Source organism: Octodon degus, unplaced genomic scaffold (assembly GCF_000260255.1).
Source record: "Octodon degus isolate 3935 unplaced genomic scaffold, OctDeg1.0 scaffold00073, whole genome shotgun sequence".
NCBI classification, from domain to species: domain Eukaryota; kingdom Metazoa; phylum Chordata; class Mammalia; order Rodentia; family Octodontidae; genus Octodon; species Octodon degus.
This window is the reverse complement of record NW_004524649.1, coordinates 7,932,132-7,951,173: the sequence shown is the minus strand read 5'-3', so window position 1 is coordinate 7,951,173 and position 19,042 is coordinate 7,932,132. Positions and strand designations below refer to the sequence as shown.

At 51.5% G+C, this 19,042-nt stretch overlaps 1 protein-coding gene across 17 annotated transcripts in view; it reads right to left on the bottom strand.

Annotated features, from left to right (window-relative positions):
* The window catches only part of Rrbp1 (ribosome binding protein 1), a 51,130-nt gene that overhangs the window by 17,520 nt on the left and 14,568 nt on the right, over nt 1–19,042 (bottom strand). For 2 of the 17 annotated variants that reach the window (XM_023720047.1, XM_023720050.1), the window contains exon 2: nt 10,374–12,963. In XM_023720047.1, coding sequence (XP_023575815.1) covers nt 10,374–12,942 — 2,569 coding nt within the window. In that variant the 5' untranslated portion in view covers nt 12,943–12,963. The remainder of the gene's footprint in view (nt 1–10,373; nt 12,964–19,042) is intronic. The other 15 variants (XM_023720053.1, XM_023720057.1, XM_023720056.1 and 12 more) reach the window with 15 other exon arrangements.

Here is a 19,042-nt window from a genome sequence, read left to right as displayed (position 1 = left end):
AGATAGACCCCCACTTGGGGGCAGGGGACAAAACAACATTGCCACAGGCCTGGTCCTTCACCTCCAGCGAGGACTCACAGGAGCCGTGGACCGGCACCCTTGAGCTTTGCACTTACCCGAGAGCCAGTCATAGGCCAGCTCCTGACCTTCACCCCAGTGAAAAACAGATGAAGGCATAAAACCAAGGCAGGGCCAAACAGGCCTCCAGAAGGCCAGGTCTGCTCTACAGGTCACCTCTGCCCTTGGTCAGAGCAAGGCAACTCAAGCCAAATGGCCCAGCCTGGGACTTCGACCCAGATGCTTCCTCCTCCTTGCCACTGGTCTGGAAGGTGGCGGTGATGACACCCCCCGCCCCACGCCCAGCAGGAGGTGAAACTGCAACAGTCCTCCACTAAGAACCGTGCAGGCTTGAATGAGGCGCACAACCACCACTGCAGAAATTGAATTCACCACCTAGAATTAAACTTGTATTGCGAAGTCTGTTTCTCTCCTGTTGTCCACTGTGGGTGCTCAATAGATTTTTCTTTCACTTTGCCTGCATAATCCCCAGGCTTCCAAAAGCCAGGCTTCAGCCACAGAAGATGTCCCCATGGAAGCCCCCAAGCCTCGGCAGCCTAGCACCAGTCAGCAATTGCCAGCCCAGAGCACTCCTAGACATGTGACCACTCCCACACCAACAGGGCACTAGTGGCTCCATGATACCTTTTGAGCCTGTGGGCAGCTAAAGGCTACCAAGAAGCCAGGTGAAAAGCTCCAGCTTGACTCCAGCCCTCCATGCAGGTATCCAGCACATGCCCCAAGCAGGCAGGTCTAAACACAAGGTGCGCATCTACTGTGGGCTGGTAATTTAAATGGTAGACCTGAAGAGGAGGGCTGGAGTGGGACTGCAACCCAAGAGGCAGCGCACAGGCGGTCTCACAGCACAGTACCTGTAGGGAGCCCAGGGAGTACCTACAAGGTAGGGCCTGAGAAGGCCTCCAGGCAGGGGTGTCTGGAGGAGGCCACAGGGAGGGTAGCAGCCCAGGACAGGCAGGGAGCCTCAGGACCCAGCTCCCAGGGCTCCCAGAGGGTGGGCAGCATGGCTGGAAGGGCAAGCTTCCTGACCCTGGGGACAAAAAAAGCAAGCAGGCTGGAAGGGAGTGAGGTGGGCAGTACAGGAAAGTAACTTCAGGATGCCCAGAGGGACAAAGATAGAGGTGGACATCCAGGGAAGTCTCCCCCAGGCTCCAGACCCCCGGGGTGTTCAGAAAGCCACACTAGTGGGGTGAGAGGGAGAGGCCCAGGGTCAGCCCAGGGTCTCTGGTGTACGACCCGACAAGTATCCTGGTCTTGGGAGCTGGGGGAGAACACAATGACCAAGGCACTCATCTTCTCAGGCACTGTCAAGACCCCTTTGGAAGGTTTCTCCTGGATGGGCCCACGCAGGCAAAACAGGGGCTAACCTCCCCACTCTAAGCATGGTGCCCCCACTGGCAGGATATCAGATGCCAAGCTCGAGGGGATCCCAGGCTCTGCCCCAACACCCAGCCCAATCACGTCTGCTGTAGAAGATGCAGGCCAAATGCAGCAAGAGGCTCCCCATGCCTCCTCAGAGCCCAGGGCAGCCACTCCCTGCAGCTGGGAGGAGACCAAGACAAGTTTCCTCCCCACTGAGCAAAGTCCAGCTTCCTTAGGAATAAGGTGCTGAGGCTAACATCATTGATGGGTGCTCCCTCTCTGCAGGCCCATGCACCATCACCCTAAAGCTTGTGGGGGATGTGATGCTTACAAGACCCACATAAAAACAAAGTGCCACACCAAAGGATCCCGAGCCTCCCCCAGGGCAGGACCTGCTGCGAAGGCAGGCCTGGGCACACCACACTGAGGGGTGAGGGATGCAGGCCCAGGAGCAGCAGCTACACCTGACCCCACTGTTGAGAGCTTCAAGGGCACTGAGCTAAGAACAATGTCAAAAACAACCTATCTGGAGCCACACTGGGGCTGTTTACTTTGAATGGAGGAAACACTAATCTGTTACCACATTAGAAGCATGCACATTCAATGGCATTAATGGAATTTGGAAATATCCTACAGATTGAATGACTTTGTTTTCCTCTTTATACTTCTGTTCCTTCCTCCAGAGTTAAAAACAATTTTATGCCAAGCATGGTGGCACATGCCTGTACACCTAACACCTGAGAGTCTGAGCCAGGAAGGCTACTGTGAGTTCGAGGCCAGCCCAGGCTACATAGGGAGTTCAAGACCAGCATGGACTACATAGCAAGATCCTGCCTCAAAAAAAAATTTTTTTATATCTGAAAAAAAACCCTCTCACATCAGAGTATTTTTTAAAGAGCAGCAATTCCTCCTTGGGCTGCCTCAACGCACAAGGCTGGAGCAAGAAGGTGCTTGCAATGACTGCCAGGATCCCAGTTCACGCTTGCACAGGACAGAGGATTTATGATGCTGGCTCTCCCACTGCAGCTACCCCAGAGCTGCCAGGCCTTAAGGTGACCGGACAGAGACTTCCGGAAGAATGTCATCCGGCAGCTTCTCACATTTTGGCTTGCGTCCCTAGGAGCTGTTTTTATTCTCCTTTCACAGAGGAAGAAAAGGCTCGGCTTAAAGAACACACCCAGAAAGTGAATAAAGGCTCAAAAATCTTTCAGCTTTCTTAAGAGCGTCAAACCCAGAGAACTGTTAAGGCCAAAAGAAAAATCATAGACTTCATCACCATAAACGCCATGGTGCCCAAGAAGGGCACAGGGTAGGATGAAGGCCAGGTGCTGCCACCTGCTAATAGTGGGACCAGATTAAGTCTGAGCTCTGAGAACATAAAGCCACCTTGCAGGATTACCTAGAGATCCATAAGGGGAAGGAGATAGGGAGCGCACACCTTAGAGACCTGAGTTGAAATGGCAGCCCAGGATGCCTGGAGAACGTTCGCCCTGAGTGAGGCCGCCACACTGGCGAGAGGCTTCCTGGTCGGCTTCCTCCCAGCACTCTGACCTCTGCCCTGTCAGCAGAGAACACAACTCTCCTTCTGGTCCCAGAGTAAGACAGGGTTATGTAACAGTCTAGAAGCGTTTCCCAGAGCCACCACCCCACAGCAAAGTCCCAGGCCTGGGCACCCCTTTTCTTGTAAGGCAGGAAGGCCAGGGTCACTGGGTGGACACCGCAGCTGAAGCTGGGACTCACTTTGGCCTAGCACACAGTGACATGGGGCGAGCCACCCTGCAGAGGAAGTCCCGGCTGCTGAGCTCCAGCTAACCGTCCAGGGCACAGGCCACAGGCCATGCTGTGGACCCAGCCTCCACGCAAGGGGCCGGGATGGGGCAGGCTGCCAGGCAGCACACAGCCAAGGTGCTGATGAGCACTCCACTGTGGCAGCCTGTGCTTGGGGGGCAGGTGAGCCAGCACAATTACAAAGCTAGAGGCTAATCAAAGAAGAAAATAAAATTTTAATTGCCGCTGTGACATCATGTATGCTTTCTTCCCGAGAAAACCAGCTGCCCTAACAGACCCTGCACAGGGGCTGGGCTCACCCCTCTGCTAACTCACAGTGGCACATTGAAACCTGGAGCCTCCAGCTCTGGGACTTTCTGCTTCTTGAGGATTCTGTTGATTCCCTTTTCTTCAGTTAGCAAAAAAAAAAAAAATCCATTCCTTGTGTTTTACAGGTCAGTGTCTTCTCACTCCACACTGGGGCCTATAAGGTCCCCTCACACTTAGAACCATTCTGCCACACACAGCAGAAGCCTGTGAGCTGTGATTAACTCCAAATCACCTCAGGGCCTCCCGTTGTAAATCATGAGATGTTTTCTGAGAGCAATGGAACGCCGCCTTCCTAAATTAAAAACGAACCCAATTTTGACTCAGCAATTATATTTCTAGGAATTTGCTTTAGAGGCACTTCACATAGCAATACCTGTACATCACCACAGCACTAAGTCCAGCAGCCAAACAGCCTGCATGCTACTTAAAGTGTCATTTAGGTAAATCATGATACATTCATGCTGCAGGATGTTACGCAGCTGAAGGTGCAACTTTAGAAGGGAATGTGGAGCGATGTCACTGTACTCTGCCGGCGGAGAGCGGCTTTTAAGCTATGTGTACCACGGCACACATGTGACACACAGGCCCTCTGTGGGGCCCCTGGGGTGCAGGTATCCACTGGGACAGAGTGGGAAGAAAGCCTTAGCTTCACATGCTCCTGGATTACCCAGTTGTGCTCATTGGAAACCCACTTTTATGTAGTAAATCTTAAAAACCAAGGATTAAGAAGCAGGTTCACTGTCAAATGCAGCCATGCATAAGTGGCAAAAATCTCTCACATGGCCTGATCTGCTCTTGTAGGAAAACCAGAGCAGGAAACAGGCAGAGGCCCAGCATGGGTCCAAGGAACCTGCCTTGTGCCCACCTCACGTGTGGGTCCCTTGGGAGCACCAGGCAGGTACCAGGCAAGACTGGCAAAGTTGTGTGTGGGGACTGACTCACAGCATTCACCTATGACACAGAGATCAGCAGGCAGCCAGGACCAGGCAGGGAGAACTACACGAGACACCACCCTCACAGGTCACCTGCAAGTCACCCAGCAGCCACTTCCCTCCAAATGGCTGCTGTTGACAGCAGTGCTGTCTGGCAGAGAACTCTCCCTCTGCCCTGACCAGAAGGGCCACCACTGTCCTGCACAATTCAGCACCCACGTGTGTCTGCAGCGACTGAGGAATTTGGTCTTTAGTTTCAGTCAGGTATTTCTTTTGTAGGGGGGCAGGTTCTCACTATACAGTTTAGGTCAGTCCTGAACTCACTCCTGGCCAGCCTGGCTTTGAACTTCCAGTGCTCTTCCTGGGTGCTGGGATTACTGGTGAGCACCACCATGCCAAACTTGTCACTTTGCTGGACATAGACGGTGACTTCAATGGTTCGTTCAGCAACAGCTCTCGTGGCAGAGAGCTCAGCCCTATACCCTTGGTCAATGCTGGACATTGCCAAAAACTCATGGCTGTGGAGCCACCCTTGCACAACCAGGTTGTGAGCCTTGTGGACAGGGCTCCCACCCAGCCTGGTTCACACTGGTCGCCTGGTGGACAGAAACACACTGCCCAAGCTTTGCCCTGGCCCTGTGGCCCGTCATCAGGCCACCTCACCCTACCCCACCAACACTGCTGGGTCCCAGCTCAACCAGCCCGCTAGAAGTCCTGCCTCCTGGGCTGGGCAACGCAGTCCCCAGGGCGTGGTTGGCTCGGGAAGGAAGCAGCTCAGTCCTGGCTGAGGGAGGCGGTGGCCAAGGACAGGCCAGCACAGCTACTAGTGTGAGAGTTCCCGCACACCATTACCCCTGGCTTCACGGGCTCTTCTCAGAGTGGAGCCTGAGCAGGATCAGTCATGTGCAGCCATCTGTCCCACCTGATCTGGTATTTCCTTGAAGTTTTCCCTACATCTCTGTATTCATACATAAGACACCCAAGCCACTGTGTGGACAAAGGCATATACCTCTCAGGCCACTCTGGGGCCTCTATCCTGATCGACCTAGGTCCTTCACACTGAGCTACACCACCCACCACCCACCACCCACCAGCCACTACCCACCACCACCACCCCACTCTGCCCTTTTCGTCTTGAGACAAGATCTTACTGAGTCATTAAACTGCCGAGGCTAAGCACCACCTGCCTCAGCCTCCCTGAGTTCTCAGACTACATGCGGGTGCCACTACACAGCTCTGCCCAGCCCCTCTGGCTCCTCACATCCTTGCCTGGGGGCTGGGTCCACCCTTATGCTTAGTAGGAAGACAGTAATGACAAGTCAAGGAATGTTCCTGCAGCCCATCAGTCAGAAAGAACAGCACACACATTTGGCTGAGGGATAAGCAGACTGCAACAAGCCCACAAAGCAAACACAAATGGGGTCCCTGGCCAAGGACAGCCCAGGCCCAAGGAGAGAAGGCAGCATGCTGGACGTCTACACCAACACACCACACTGGCCCTGACACTGCCCAGAGGAAAGCACATCATACTATAAAGAACCAAACCCATTCTAATCTGTCCTGGTTTGAAAGTAGCCACACAGGTCTTGACCATGGCCCCAAAGGACCACTGTGAGGACTAGATGCTTTGCCTTCATCACCACCCAGGTGGCCTGGATCCCTCACAGTGTAATCCCTCTGCAGGAGCTATGGACATTCCTTCTAGGTGGCGGCATGGGGCTACCTCCCCTGTGCTGGCAGCAAGAGCTGAGCTCCGGGCATGGAGAGAAGGAATTCCAGGGTTGCTTCCTGTGGAGAAGCGACCTGATTCATTAGGAACACCTCAGAGCCTCACCCACACCCTCTGTCAGGCAAAATCAGCCCAACGCAAAAACTGCCACCTAGGCCTCCACCTGACCACGCATGCTGCTGACCAGCAGCTCCCTTCTACGTGCACAAAAGGCCACGGGCCACCTGACTGCGGTGCCTGAACACCATGAAGGTCTCTCCACAGCAGGAGCTCCCCAGGCACAAGGCCAACACGCGGCCTACCAGTCCTGGGGGACCTTTCCGGCCCACACCACAGTCACCCTCGCCCTCTCGGGTTGGTGCTCTGCAGCACCGGCCCTGAGTTCCAGGAGCACCGCCGCACCAGCTCCTATACCAGGTGCTTCCCAGATCGAGTTAACATCTCAGAGTGTGTGGGGGTCTTATGTTTTTGGAATGAAGGGATAACTTAAGGTTGACACATCAAACCTCAATCCTATGCAGCTAAAATGATTTCAGGAGGCCTGGTAAGGGGAAATGACCTACCATCACAGTTCCCGACACCCTTACAAGCCCTGCAGAGAAATCTGAGACTTTCCCACAGGCATTTGTGGCTCCAGGGGGCGCTGTCACAGCCTCAAGAGCCAGAGCCTATTTTAGGTATTTTTTGATGTTTAAAGGATTAAAAATTACCACAGTGCAGAAAATAGATAAATCAGAGAGCAACTGGACTCCTCACTGTGGAACAGCCCACATCTACGTGCAGGTTCCTATACACGGCTCAAGCCACTGCAGACCAGAAATACTGCAGTGTTTAAAAACTGCATTTCCCCAGACACGCGGAGACTCACTGCCATCATGCTCCACGCCACACAGCACTCACATTTCATGCTCAGTGATGTACATAATCCAGAGATGACAGAAAGCATGCAGGAGGACTGCACAGGCTATGAGCAAATATGGAGGCATTTTATTGCAAGGATTCAGTGTCCCAATTTTGCAACTATAAGGTCCTGGAGTCAGTCCCTAGAGATCCTAAGGGAAGATCTTACTTCCTAAAGTCAGTTGTTATATCCTTGTGTCTTTGTCTTCCATGTTAGTGTGCTGTCTGAAGAATCTGGTATCCTTGTTCTAACTAAAATTCATACTGCGAGGTCTCTGTGTGATGCCCAGGAAACCTTCACACCTGGTGTCCCAAGGGACATCGAACCGTGAAGCACAGACCTGCTCTGTGCAGCCTGCAGCTTGCCCAGAAGAGAGCAAACCCATCAGTCCTCATGGTTCTCGATGCATTCTGCCAAGTGCTTCAAAGTGTCACAGAACACCTCCACTTTTCTGATTATAGCCATGTTTTTTCTTACAGTAATCACTTAACTAAAGCTTATTTTAACGAAGTAAAATTCCAAACTTTTTGGCTAAAGGAGGGCTCCGGGGCACAGGCCCACCCCTGGCCCAACAAAGCCATCTTTATGTTACTGACAGAGAGAGAGAGAGAGAGAGAGAGAGAGAGAGAGAGAGAGAGAGAGAGAGAATGGGCCCACATACCCAAGCCTGGTGCTTGTAGGAGGGAGGGGAGGGAAACTTCCAGTCTTCAGGAGTCAGGGCAAGACCTGCATCTACCAATCATAGGAAAACAGAATTGCAAATAGAAGGCTGGGGATAGCTGAGCAGACTAAGCACCCACTTAGGCAAATGCAAGGACTGAGGTTCAATCTCCAGTACCACCTGCCACACTGGCCCCACTCCTGGACACACTGAGCTGGCAACCAAGTCCAGGCATGGTGGTGCACTTATAATCCCAATGCCGGGGAGGCTGAAAACAGGAGGATCACTTCGAGTCTGAGCTGCACAGTGAGACCCTGTACCAAATACACACACAAAAAACCTTTTTTTTTTTAAATTGAAAATAAAAGTACAAATTAGGGAAGTGAAAAATAAAAAAGATATAGGAAAGACCCACTCAAGAGTGGAGAAATCTGCTCATCTGGTGTCACAGGGCCTCACATCTTCCTTCAGCTTCTCCTGGCTGACACTCCCACCTAGGCAATCCCCAGAAGTGCCGAGGTGACTTTATCTCACTGCACCCCGAGAGTAGCTTCCATACCAGGGTCCACCCAGACAAGTGCTTGTGAGAGGCCTTGGGTGGGGCCTACGTGGGTTTTCCTACCACCACCACCACTCTGGCCCCAAACCACTCACCACATGCCCATCCTTCCTTGCGCAGCGGGATGCACCCCTCATTTCCACTCTCAGGTGACACAGCTGGGTCAGTTCGCACTGCAGACAGCACCAGCCAGCCTTCCAAACGCCACTTTTAAAAAGCTACTTAATGATCTTAGCAATCTTCCATACTTTTTTGTTGTTTTGATTTTTAAGACAGCGTCTCATTATGTAGTGCAAGGTGGCCTTCAACAGTGATCCTCCTGCCTCAGCCTTCTAAGGGCTGGGATTACAGCAGTGCACATCATGCCCAGCCCTCTACTTTCAATGCTTTTAACCTATTTCAATACTCTATCCTATTTTTCCCTGACATGACTAACTTTAGGATAGTTTTGTCACTTGGCAGGGAAAATCTTACTGCCAATTTGGCTGTAATAACTTCAGGCCAGTAAGTTAACTTGGGAATAGCTCCCACTTATCTGTAACATTTATCTTCCACATCCCAGATCAGAGTTACTTTGTGGGTCAATGTTCTTTTCTCTCACGTGCATCAAGCTGTTGCATGGGCTCAGACAGGTCAACGTGCAGTCTCAGCCCTTACAAGGTTCTCTATTACTTACAAGACAGGACAATTTTCCTTTCCCTACTAAAACAAGCATAACTGTTTCACAACTGATTTCAAATATCTAAAGCCACCCAGAGTGACAGGGACCATGAGATGCTGGAGGTTGTGGAGCTCATCGAGGAGAACCAGATCCAGCAGTGCCCAGGTCCACCACTGTGTATGGGGCTGGGACGTGGGGGGGGGGGATCAGGCTCAAAAAAGGTGTGCCCACTCTCCACACCCCCACCTTGGGGAGCAGGCTCAGGGCCCAAGAGGCTGACCTGAGAGAAGAGTGGACAGGTGTGCTTGTCCCTGACACCCCACAGGACCTACTCAGGGCTCCTCAAAATCTGGGCCAGGAAAAGACTGAGAATTTAAGAGTGGTACAGAACATCCATCCAAAACCACAGGGCTATAGGTTCCCCAGCAAAAGCCAAATGATGCCTGAAGATCCCTTTTGTCAGGACAAATACAATTAATATCCGTCAGTTAATAGCTACTCAAAGGGCAAACAGGCAGGCAGGCAGGCAGGCAGACAGGGCAAAGTGGTGCAATCAAGTGATAAACCTGGGCCAGTCCCTGTCCAGTTCTAGATACTATGAAACAGGCAAACCACGTGACCCAGCATCTGTCTTAAGATCTAACGTCCACGTTAATGCTCTATGGCGGGCTGGTGAGATGGCTCAGTGGTCTAAAGCACCCACTTAGAACAAGCTAAGCTAAGCAACACAGGGACCGCGGTTCAATCCCCAGCACCACATGCCAGCCAGCCCCGCCCCCTGGTGGACTGAGCTGGCCACACACACACACACAATAAATTAAAAAAAAAAAAAAAATGCTCTATGGCCCTCTGTCCACTGCACAGGGTGCAGGCCAAGAGGAAGGGCCAATGCAGAGGGACACACTGCTTCTCAGAAGCGTCGCCCAGCACCAGGTGAGGCAGAAGGCCTCAAGGGACAGGATGCGCTTCGCCTCTCTGCCCCTCCTACTGCCACGCTGCAGGCCTCTCCCAGAGATATGGCCAACCAGCCTTGGTCACAGGACTCACCCAGCCAGGAGGCACTCTTCGTGGCTCTGCTCTCACCCTGAGAGAATTTTGCCTGGGCCCCAGAACAAGCACAAGTGGGCCAGACTAGGCCTCAACTCAGTCAAGCCACAGCCCACAGCACAGCCTTCTGGCCCAGACAGATCCAACTGACCGACTGCTGCTAACTAGCTTGCAGGAGCAGAAACAGAGGTAAATGTCTGCTGCTGCAAGCCACAAGATTCAGGGATGTTTGTTCCACAGCTCTGTTGTGACCACAGCTGACTGACACAGGCAGCACCCTGAAGAATACCTACAAAGCACACAAAGAGAGCCTTTCCTCCAGGTTTAAAAAAAAGAACACAGTACTCACCAGACTCACCCTTTTTCTTGGAACCAGACTTCTTCTTTGAAGGAGCCTCCTGCTTGTGTGCTTCCTGGCTTTGAATTGTAGTTTCACTCTTACCCTGGACAGGAGCTGTCTCTGGCTTCTTATTCTGACTGGCCGCTCCATCAGCCTTTTTGCCCTGGTTGGGGGTTCCCTCTCCCTTTTTACCCTGGTTGGGGCTCCCCTCTGCCTTTCTGCCTTGGTTAGGAGTTCCTTCCCCCTTTTTGCCCTGGTTCTGGGCACCCTCTCCTTTTTTGTTCTGGTTTGGGGCTCCCTCTGTCTTCTTGCCTTGGTTTGGGGTACCCTCTACTTTTTTGTTCTGGTTCTGGTTCCCCTCTCCCTTCTTTCCCTGGTTCTGGTTCCCATCCCCCTTTTTTCCCTGGTTCTGGTTCCCCTCCCCCTTATTGCCCTGGTTCTGGTTTCCCTCCCCCTTCTTAGCCTGGTTCTGGTTGCCCTCCCCCTTCTTGGCCTGGTTCTGATTCCCCTCTCCCTTCTTTCCCTGGTTCTGGTTCCCCTCTCCCTTCTTGGCCTGGTTCTGGTTCCCCTCTCCCTTCTTTCCCTGGTTCTGGCTCCCTTCCTTCTTAGCCTGGTTCTGGTTGTCCTCCCCTTTCTTGGCCTGGTTCTGGTTCCCCTCCCCCTTCTTAGCCTGGTTCTGGTTCCCCTCCCCCTTCTTTCCCTGGTTCTGGTTCCCCTCCCCCTTCTTTCCCTGGTTCTGGTTCCCCTCCCCCTTCTTAGCCTGGTTCTGGTTCCCCTCCCCCTTTTTAGCTTGGTTCTGGTTCCCCTCCCCCTTCTTAGCCTGGTTCTGGTTCCCTTCCCCCTTCTTCACCTGGTTCTGGTTCCCCTCCCCCTTCTTAGCCTGGTTCTGGTTCCCTTCCCCCTTCTTAGCCTGGTTCTGGTTCCCCTCCCCCTTCTTAGCCTGGTTCCCCTCTCCTTTCTTAGCCTGGTTCTGGTTCTCCTCTCCCTTCCTAGCCTGGTTCTGGTTCCCTTCCCCCTTCTTAGCCTGGTTCTGGTTCCCTTCCCCCTTTTTGGCCTGGTTCTGGTTCCCCTCCCCCTTCTTGCCCTGGTTCTGGTTCCCCTCCCCCTTCTTTCCCTGGTTCTGGTTCCCATCCCCCTTCTTGGCCTGGTTCTGGTTCACCTCTCCTTTCTTGGCCTGGTTCTGGTTCCCCTCCCCCTTCTTAGCCTGGTTCTGGTTCCCCTCCCCTTTCTTTCCCTGGTTCTGGTTCCCCTCTCCCTTCTTTCCCTGGTTCTGGTTCCCCTCCCCCTTCTTGGCTTGGTTCTGGTTCCCCTCGCCCTTCTTTCCCTGGTTCTGGTTCTCCTCCCCCTTCTTGGCTTGGTTCTGGCTCCCCTCCCCCTTCTTAGCCTGGTTCTGGTTCCCCTCTCCCTTCTTAGCCTGGTTCTGGTTCCCCTCCCCCTTCTTGGCCTGATTCTGGTTCACCTCTCCTTTCTTTCCCTGGTTCTGGTTCCCCTCTCCCTTCTTACCCTGGTTCTGGTTCCCTTCCCCCTTCTTGGCCTGGTTCTGGTTCCCCTCCCCTTTCTTGGATTGGCTCTGGTTTGTTTCCCCCTTCTTTCCTTGGTTCTGGTTCCCCTCCCCCTTTTTGGCCTGGTTCTGGTTCCCCTCCCCCTTCTTTCCCTGGTTCTGGTTCCCCTCCCCCTTCTTAGCCTGGTTCTGGTTCCCCTCGCCCTTCTTGGCCTGGTTCTGGCTCCCCTCTCCCTTCTTAGCCTGGTTCTGGTTTCCCTCCCCCTTCTTGGCCTGGTTCTGGTTTACCTCTCCTTTCTTTCCCTGGTTCTGGTTCCCCTCCCCCTTCTTAGCCTGGTTCTGGTTCCCCTCCCCCTTCTTGGCCTGGTTCTGGTTCTCCTCCCCTTTCTTTCCCTGGTTCTGGTTCCCTTCCCCCTTCTTGCCTTGGGTTGGGGTTCCCTCCCCCTTCCTGCCCTGGTTCTGGGCCCCTTCAGCCTTCTTGCCCTGAGACATGCTGATGGCTGGAGCACTCGTCTTGGCTCCCACTGGGGGCACAGCCACCATTGGCACCTCCTTAGGGGTGGCTTCCAAGATGGCAGACTTTGAGGCAAGAACCTGGATGGAATTCACTACAGAGCTGACTGCTGGTTCCACCTTGGCCACCTTTTTCTCCTTCTTCTTTTTGTCCTTTGGGGAGGAGGCCAGCTTCTCTTGGGGCATGGCTGGTACTGCAGCCACAGGGGTGAAGACCAGTGGGGCCTGGATGGGGGTTGGGGCCACAGCCATGGCAGGAGTACGTGTTGGTTCTTTGAGAAGCACAGTGACATTGGGGCCCAGGTCATGTTCAGGAATCTTCCCATTTGGTTTCTCGTCCTTTTTCTTGGTCTTTCCTTTCTTCTCCACAGTTTTCTCCTTCTTTTTCTTCTCTACTTTCTGGTAGTAGGTTTTCGCCATCTCCTTGCGCTGGTTGGCGAGGGCCTCTTCATATGATGTCTCCTTCATAGAGAAAGTGGACACCAGGAAGATGCCAATGGCAGACACCACCATGAAGCCACCGAAGACCACAACGCCCAAGGTCTGTGTGTCGTAGATATCCATCTTGGCTGGCTTGCTTTTCACCTGCCAAACACACCAGAGCTTATGTTTGGAGAAACTGAGGCATTTGACAACCTCTGTCTCTACCCTCTTACCACAATTAATGTTTTCATTAATTGCCCCAGATTAAACCCAGGCCATCTTTGGGACACACAGCCTTACCTACTCCCCTTAAAAGGGAGTCATTTTTATACAAGATCTACACAGTCTCTTTGATGCTGGGTGCAGGTCATTGGAGTCCTTGACGCCCATGAGACCCAGCAGGCCCAGCCTCCATGACAACACGAGATGCGCCTACCATAGCAGCACAGGTAGGAGGCAGGAGGGTCAGGGGAACTGGGCAGAAATGCCCCACATAACCCAGGTCAGGGGTGTCACTGAGCCACTGCTGACTGCCAATGAACGGGAGTCCTGGGCTCGAACAAAGAACTTCTGATTTTTCACACTGGCCAAAATAAAGCCAGCTGCCACAAGAGCCAACCTGAACACGCCTGCCAGCCTTCAGCCACAGGCGTTCTGGGGGCCCCTGACACACCCTCCTCATCTGCTGCCTTCTAGAGAAGCAGTTGCCTAGGCTCAAAGATACGCATTTCCATACCATACCCCAAGTGAGGGGCCAGAGGCTGGGTGAAGGGAAGTAGCCTTGACCAACACCAGCTCCTGGGACCAGGAAGCCCATGTTCTGCACGCTAGGAACTGGTGGGATAAACCCTGGGAAGCCACCAGGAGAGGACTGAGTCGCCAGTCCCACCAGGACAACACTCCCCACAAGAGGGTGAAGCCCACCATCTGCTCTACCTGTGGACCAAAGCCCAAAGGGTCAGTGGCCACCAGGCTCACACAGTCCTTCCTGATTGGTGGCCTAGGTTCAGGTAACTTCACTGAGGACCTCCAAGAGGTATCTCGCTAAACACTTGCCTGAGCAGTGCAGGCAGAGGCAGAGCGGAAGACGGGGAAGGTGTGCGCCCTCTGGCCCTGCTCGCCAGAGCTCCAGCCTGAGGGGTGGGCAGCTAGGACAGATGGTGCAGAAAGCTAGCACAGATGCAAAATCCCTACCCCACTTTCTACGCAACAATCAAGAAGTCCACACCAAGGCATTCGGGCATTTTAGTCCACAGAAGGGAACAAGAAAATGCTTGAAAGTCTCAGCATCCTACTCCCATGGTAGCTCCAACACAAGACATTGCTGGGTCTTTCTGATTAAAACCCGCGAAGTGCTGTAAGTTCACACCCTGGGTTGGGGTTGTGTGCGACTGCTGTGACAGTCACTCCCCAACAAGCTGTCACCCTGGGTAAGGTAGTCTTGTGTTTCCTGTGGACTCTGACCATGGCTGCAAGGAGTGACTGAGTCCCACAACCAGTCGAGGCAGTTGCCCTGGCAGCCTCTCCAGGACACACTCCTAAGCTAGACGCCCCCGAGGGCCTTGCACCTTGCTCGGCTTGGGTGGGTCCTTGGGGGCTTTGTGGTGCTAGCCTTGCACTTCTTGGTGGGCGTCTACAACAGGAAACTCCTTCAGGTCCTCCAGAGGCCCTCTCAGAGCTCTGCCAATGTGGACAGTCAGGTACCAAAAATGCATCATAACAATGACATACAGCCTATTTAGGTGACAAAAGTCTTCTAAAACACACCTTTCTCTAGTGCAGACCAATACCACCACAGGGGCCTGGGTCACCCTGGCACGGTTCCGTGACTCCACGTGGCTGCCCACCACCCACACACCCAAGAGTAGTCTCTCGTGGAGCTGCTGCTGGCACTGGCCACCAGACCTGATGCAGCAGCAGCCACAGACAAAGCCAGGCCTGTTTGCAACTGAGTACTGTGCAGCTCTGTGCAGCCCTGGGCTCTCCAACTTCTAAACTCCAGCAGAAAAGCCAAGGCTGGGAAATGAGCCTTTAATCTCACTCCTCACAGGCAAACACAAGGCACCAAAATATATTCTCTGTGGGGAGCTCAGCATCAAGAAAAGCAAACTTAGGAGAATATTTTTTCTTCTGCAGCACACACAAATGGATGTTTTACAGCAGCACAAATGTGTCTTCCCAACTTTTGCAGAACAAGCTGCTTTAAAAAGAAATTACATCTTTACCACTAATTCCTGAGTTAGAATTCTTTAAAAGAATGCTTTCACAGGAAAATAAAAAGCCCCAGTCTTTGGGAACACGCTCCAGCACTTGCAGTGAAGGCAGTTCTCTGAAAGAGAGCAGCCAGGGGAATGAAAGACACCTTTCTGCTGTCCGCCAGGCAGGGTGTGAACACATCCTGGGGTCCTCGAATAATCTCCGAAGGTCAGCACCCTGGTCTTCAGCACTGAAGCCTGCACAGGGCCCCACTAGAGGGGAAACAGCAGACCCAGCCAGGTGCCCACCACCTGCACGGCCTGACCACAAGGTACCTCCGATGGGTCAACTCCATGCCACATGTTGATGACACAGGCACCTTCGCAGGCTCCCTGGCGCTGGATAGATGAGGCCTATAAGGAAGGGGCAGGGGCCTCTCCCAAGCTCAGCGACTCAAGCTCACTGACTGCCTCTAGGTTTCCCACAGGATGGCTCTCTGGCTTTAGGACTGGGGATACATGGAAACAGAGGCTCCAACTCTCCAGACATAGCACTGCTGGGCTCATCCTGGCAACGCCTGGCCGTTTCATGGAGGCCACATCTAGATGCCCAAGAGGCCATGGGTGAGGGGTGGCCAAAAAAGACACTTGCCATGCCATCTCCCTCAGGAGAGGACAGAACTGAAACAAAATAGCACAGAAACAGAGACTCTAAGAGACCTGCTACATCAGACTTAGCCTCTCCTTTTCATGTATTTATTTTTTCGGGGGGTACCAGGGATTGAACTCAGGACCTTGCACTTGCCAGGTAAGCGCTTGTTCTACTGAGCTATCTCCCTGGACCTGGCCTCTCCTTTTTAAAAACTAAGCACTGAGCCTTCCTAATTTAAAACCCTGATATCTAAAGGATTTTATTTATTTATTTATTTATTTATTTATTTAGGCCAGCTCAGGCGGCCTCAAGGTCAGGTCTGGTAAGGCATGAGGATCTGAGGATCAAACCACAGAATCCTGAGCCTGACTGCTTTGCTTAAGCAGGCACTTAAACAACTGAGCTAATGGGCAGGCCCCTCTAAAACCTTGATATCTAAACTGCCCCAAATGCTGAAGCTGTCTGAGTGCTGATGCAGCTGGCACCACAAGTGGCAGATTCCACGCCCAATCTCAAGGGCAGGCTTCAGGCAAAACCTAGGCACACACATATTCTTCAATACACTGTGGGTATCCTTGGGGTAGGAAACAGAAATTAGTTTAGTGATTGCATTTGGGCCCTTTCACCAAATAGCTCATGTATATGCAGACATTCCAAAATCCAAAATCTGAAACATTCCTGATCCAATTGTTCCAGGTGAGGGATACTCAACCTGCGTTAGGAAACAACCAGACATGCAAGGGTAAGAACATGAATATCCATCTACCCACATCCCAACTTATCCACTCCTGCCACTGACCTCAGACAGCACACATGCGTGTGCAAAGGCACAGACACACACGAGCAAGGGTCATCTCCTTAAGTGGCCTGTCTCTCCTATACACTTACACTGTGGTACAAACACACATCTCTACAAACGATACAGGACATTACTCTGATTCTGTTAACTGCTATGTAAGAGATAAGACGGTTGCTATTTGGCAATGATTTCTGACATTTTTGTTTGTTTCTGAGATAGACTATGTTTCAGCCTCCTGAATAGCTGAGACTACACATGCACACTTAAACTTTTTAAGATTTATTATGGAGCTCTACATAATCTGTGTCCCTTTGTTTTAATGCCTATATTATATAACTAGACCACAAGTTTCTATCCACACGCTTGCACATTCAGGCTTCTAAAATTTACACCCTTCACGTGAAACTGCAGTGTGACGCTTCTATCACAGCAAGAAGTCACCTTCAGTGCCCGCTCCCTTCCTCTGCCAAGCACTTACATGAAGTCACTTTTGCTGTGTGGAAGTTACCTCTCAGTCAGGCGCTAGTTAAGTCACCACAGCTTTACTTTGGCGGGTGACAAGGTGACAGGAAACGCACAGGGCGCTTCTCAGATTAATCGCCTCTTCCCCTGACCATCTCTTCCTTCCCCCGTGCCAGCCAGGGGCCTGGTCTAGAAGAGATCAATCATCTCCAGCTCATCAGCACCTTGTCTTCGTTTGCTCCAGGACTCCTACTGAGATTTTTTCTCTCAATCACACTGAATTGACAGATAAGACCCACGGAGCACTGACACAGGAGTCGGCACACAGATTTAAAGGTGGGTTTGGTTCTTTTTCCCCCACATGTTTGGAAAGTTTTTATATTTTTTTCTAGCAAAGTCTTTCATACCTTTTTGTTGTTAAAATAACTGCTGTTTTTTAAATATTTTAGAGAAAAGAGATCTTTTGTAAATTAGTTTTTCCCTTTTCCAGGCACAACAACCGACACAGTCACATACTTCCCCTCCTTCCCGGCCTCCCTTCAGCAGTTACACACCTCTGCTTGTGGATCATTTACTCCACTACTATGCTAAGCTCTCCTCAAAGCTGAGAGTTTGTAGATGGAGATTCTCCTTGATTTTCTTTATTAAAAAGCTCCCTGTGGGGGCAGTCTTGTTTCCTGCTTTCTGAACTATAAGTTCCAGGGCAACCCCTGAGGGCTGGGGCCACATTAGTCTCCAGGGGAGGGGACAGCATCCTCACGGCTGCATTCCTAGATTTCCTTTTCGGTGTTTCTCCACTACACTGTATTGACTGCAGGTTTTTCGTGGGAACCTTTTCTCAGGTTAAGTAGCAATCTTACCTTCTTGGCCACCTTTCATAAACACTGGAGTATTGGATTTTAGTAAATGCTTTTCGTTGCCATTTAACATTTCCTCCTTCAATCTGTGGTGTGCTGAATTAGACAGTGGTAGCCCGCCCCATCTGCTGGGGGAAGCACACAGTACCAAACATGGTCTTCTTATATGTCCGTTAACTGTGACAGTTAAATTTATAAATTAGGCGCATGCACATGTGCATACACACACACAATGAGTAACCATAGTAAAATGAACAATTATAACAGCATCTGAACAGAGGCTACTTTTGCAGTACATGGTGACCAATCTGCCTGATTGATAGGTAAGACTGGTAGGGGGACAGGCGGCACGCACAGCATAGACATGCCGCAGCAATGCCACTGTGCCCGGATAGGGTGAAGCCAGCCTGCCTGAGACTTCACCACACTACTCAGGACAAGCGCACAACTTACACCTACACATTATTTCTAGAATTTCAATACTTTTAGATCACACTTTAAACCTGGATAACTGAAACAGCAGCACGTGAAATCGTGGAGGGGGAATGCTGTAGTATGTCTTGTACTAACTCACAGGTGGTATAAACAGTCACAGGTGAAAAAATGTTTTCTTTTAAAGTATTATCTTTAGATTTGCACTGTGCTCATTTTTATGTGGGATTTCTGTGTGTTCTAAACTAGAAAAATGAGGTCATTTGGGCTGTCCCCGATCTTGGTACCAGGGTCACTTGCTTCTCACAGAATGAGCTAAGAACGGTCCCCGGGCCCCTGTCCAGAAGTGCGGATCTCTCTGCTCTGCAGCTTGGATGACTACAACATGCAGTAAGACCGCCAGGGTGGGTGTCTGGAGAGCTTTTCTTGGAGTAGGAAGAGTGGGGAGTGATGATTCTTAAATGCTCATTCCATTTCAAGGACTCTAGATCAGTTTGGGGTTTATGGTCCAACTAATTTCACTACTCTACCTTCTCCACTGGTTTACTCTGTTCTTTTGAACTTGACATGTGTTTATTAATTTTTGGTCCTCTCATATTTAATTTTCATGTTTCTTCTCTGACTTGTGACTTGGCAGCATGTTTAACTCTTCTAATACACAGGGGCTCTGAGCAGTCATAGAAAAATCCTCATTTAACTAAATTGTAAGGTTTTAGATTCTTATTATCAAAAAAACCAAAATGAAATGAAACAAAATCACATGTCCCAGGAAATGGTCTTGGATACACACACCAATATATACAAATATTTATAGACACACACATAAATACACGATTCTCATGAA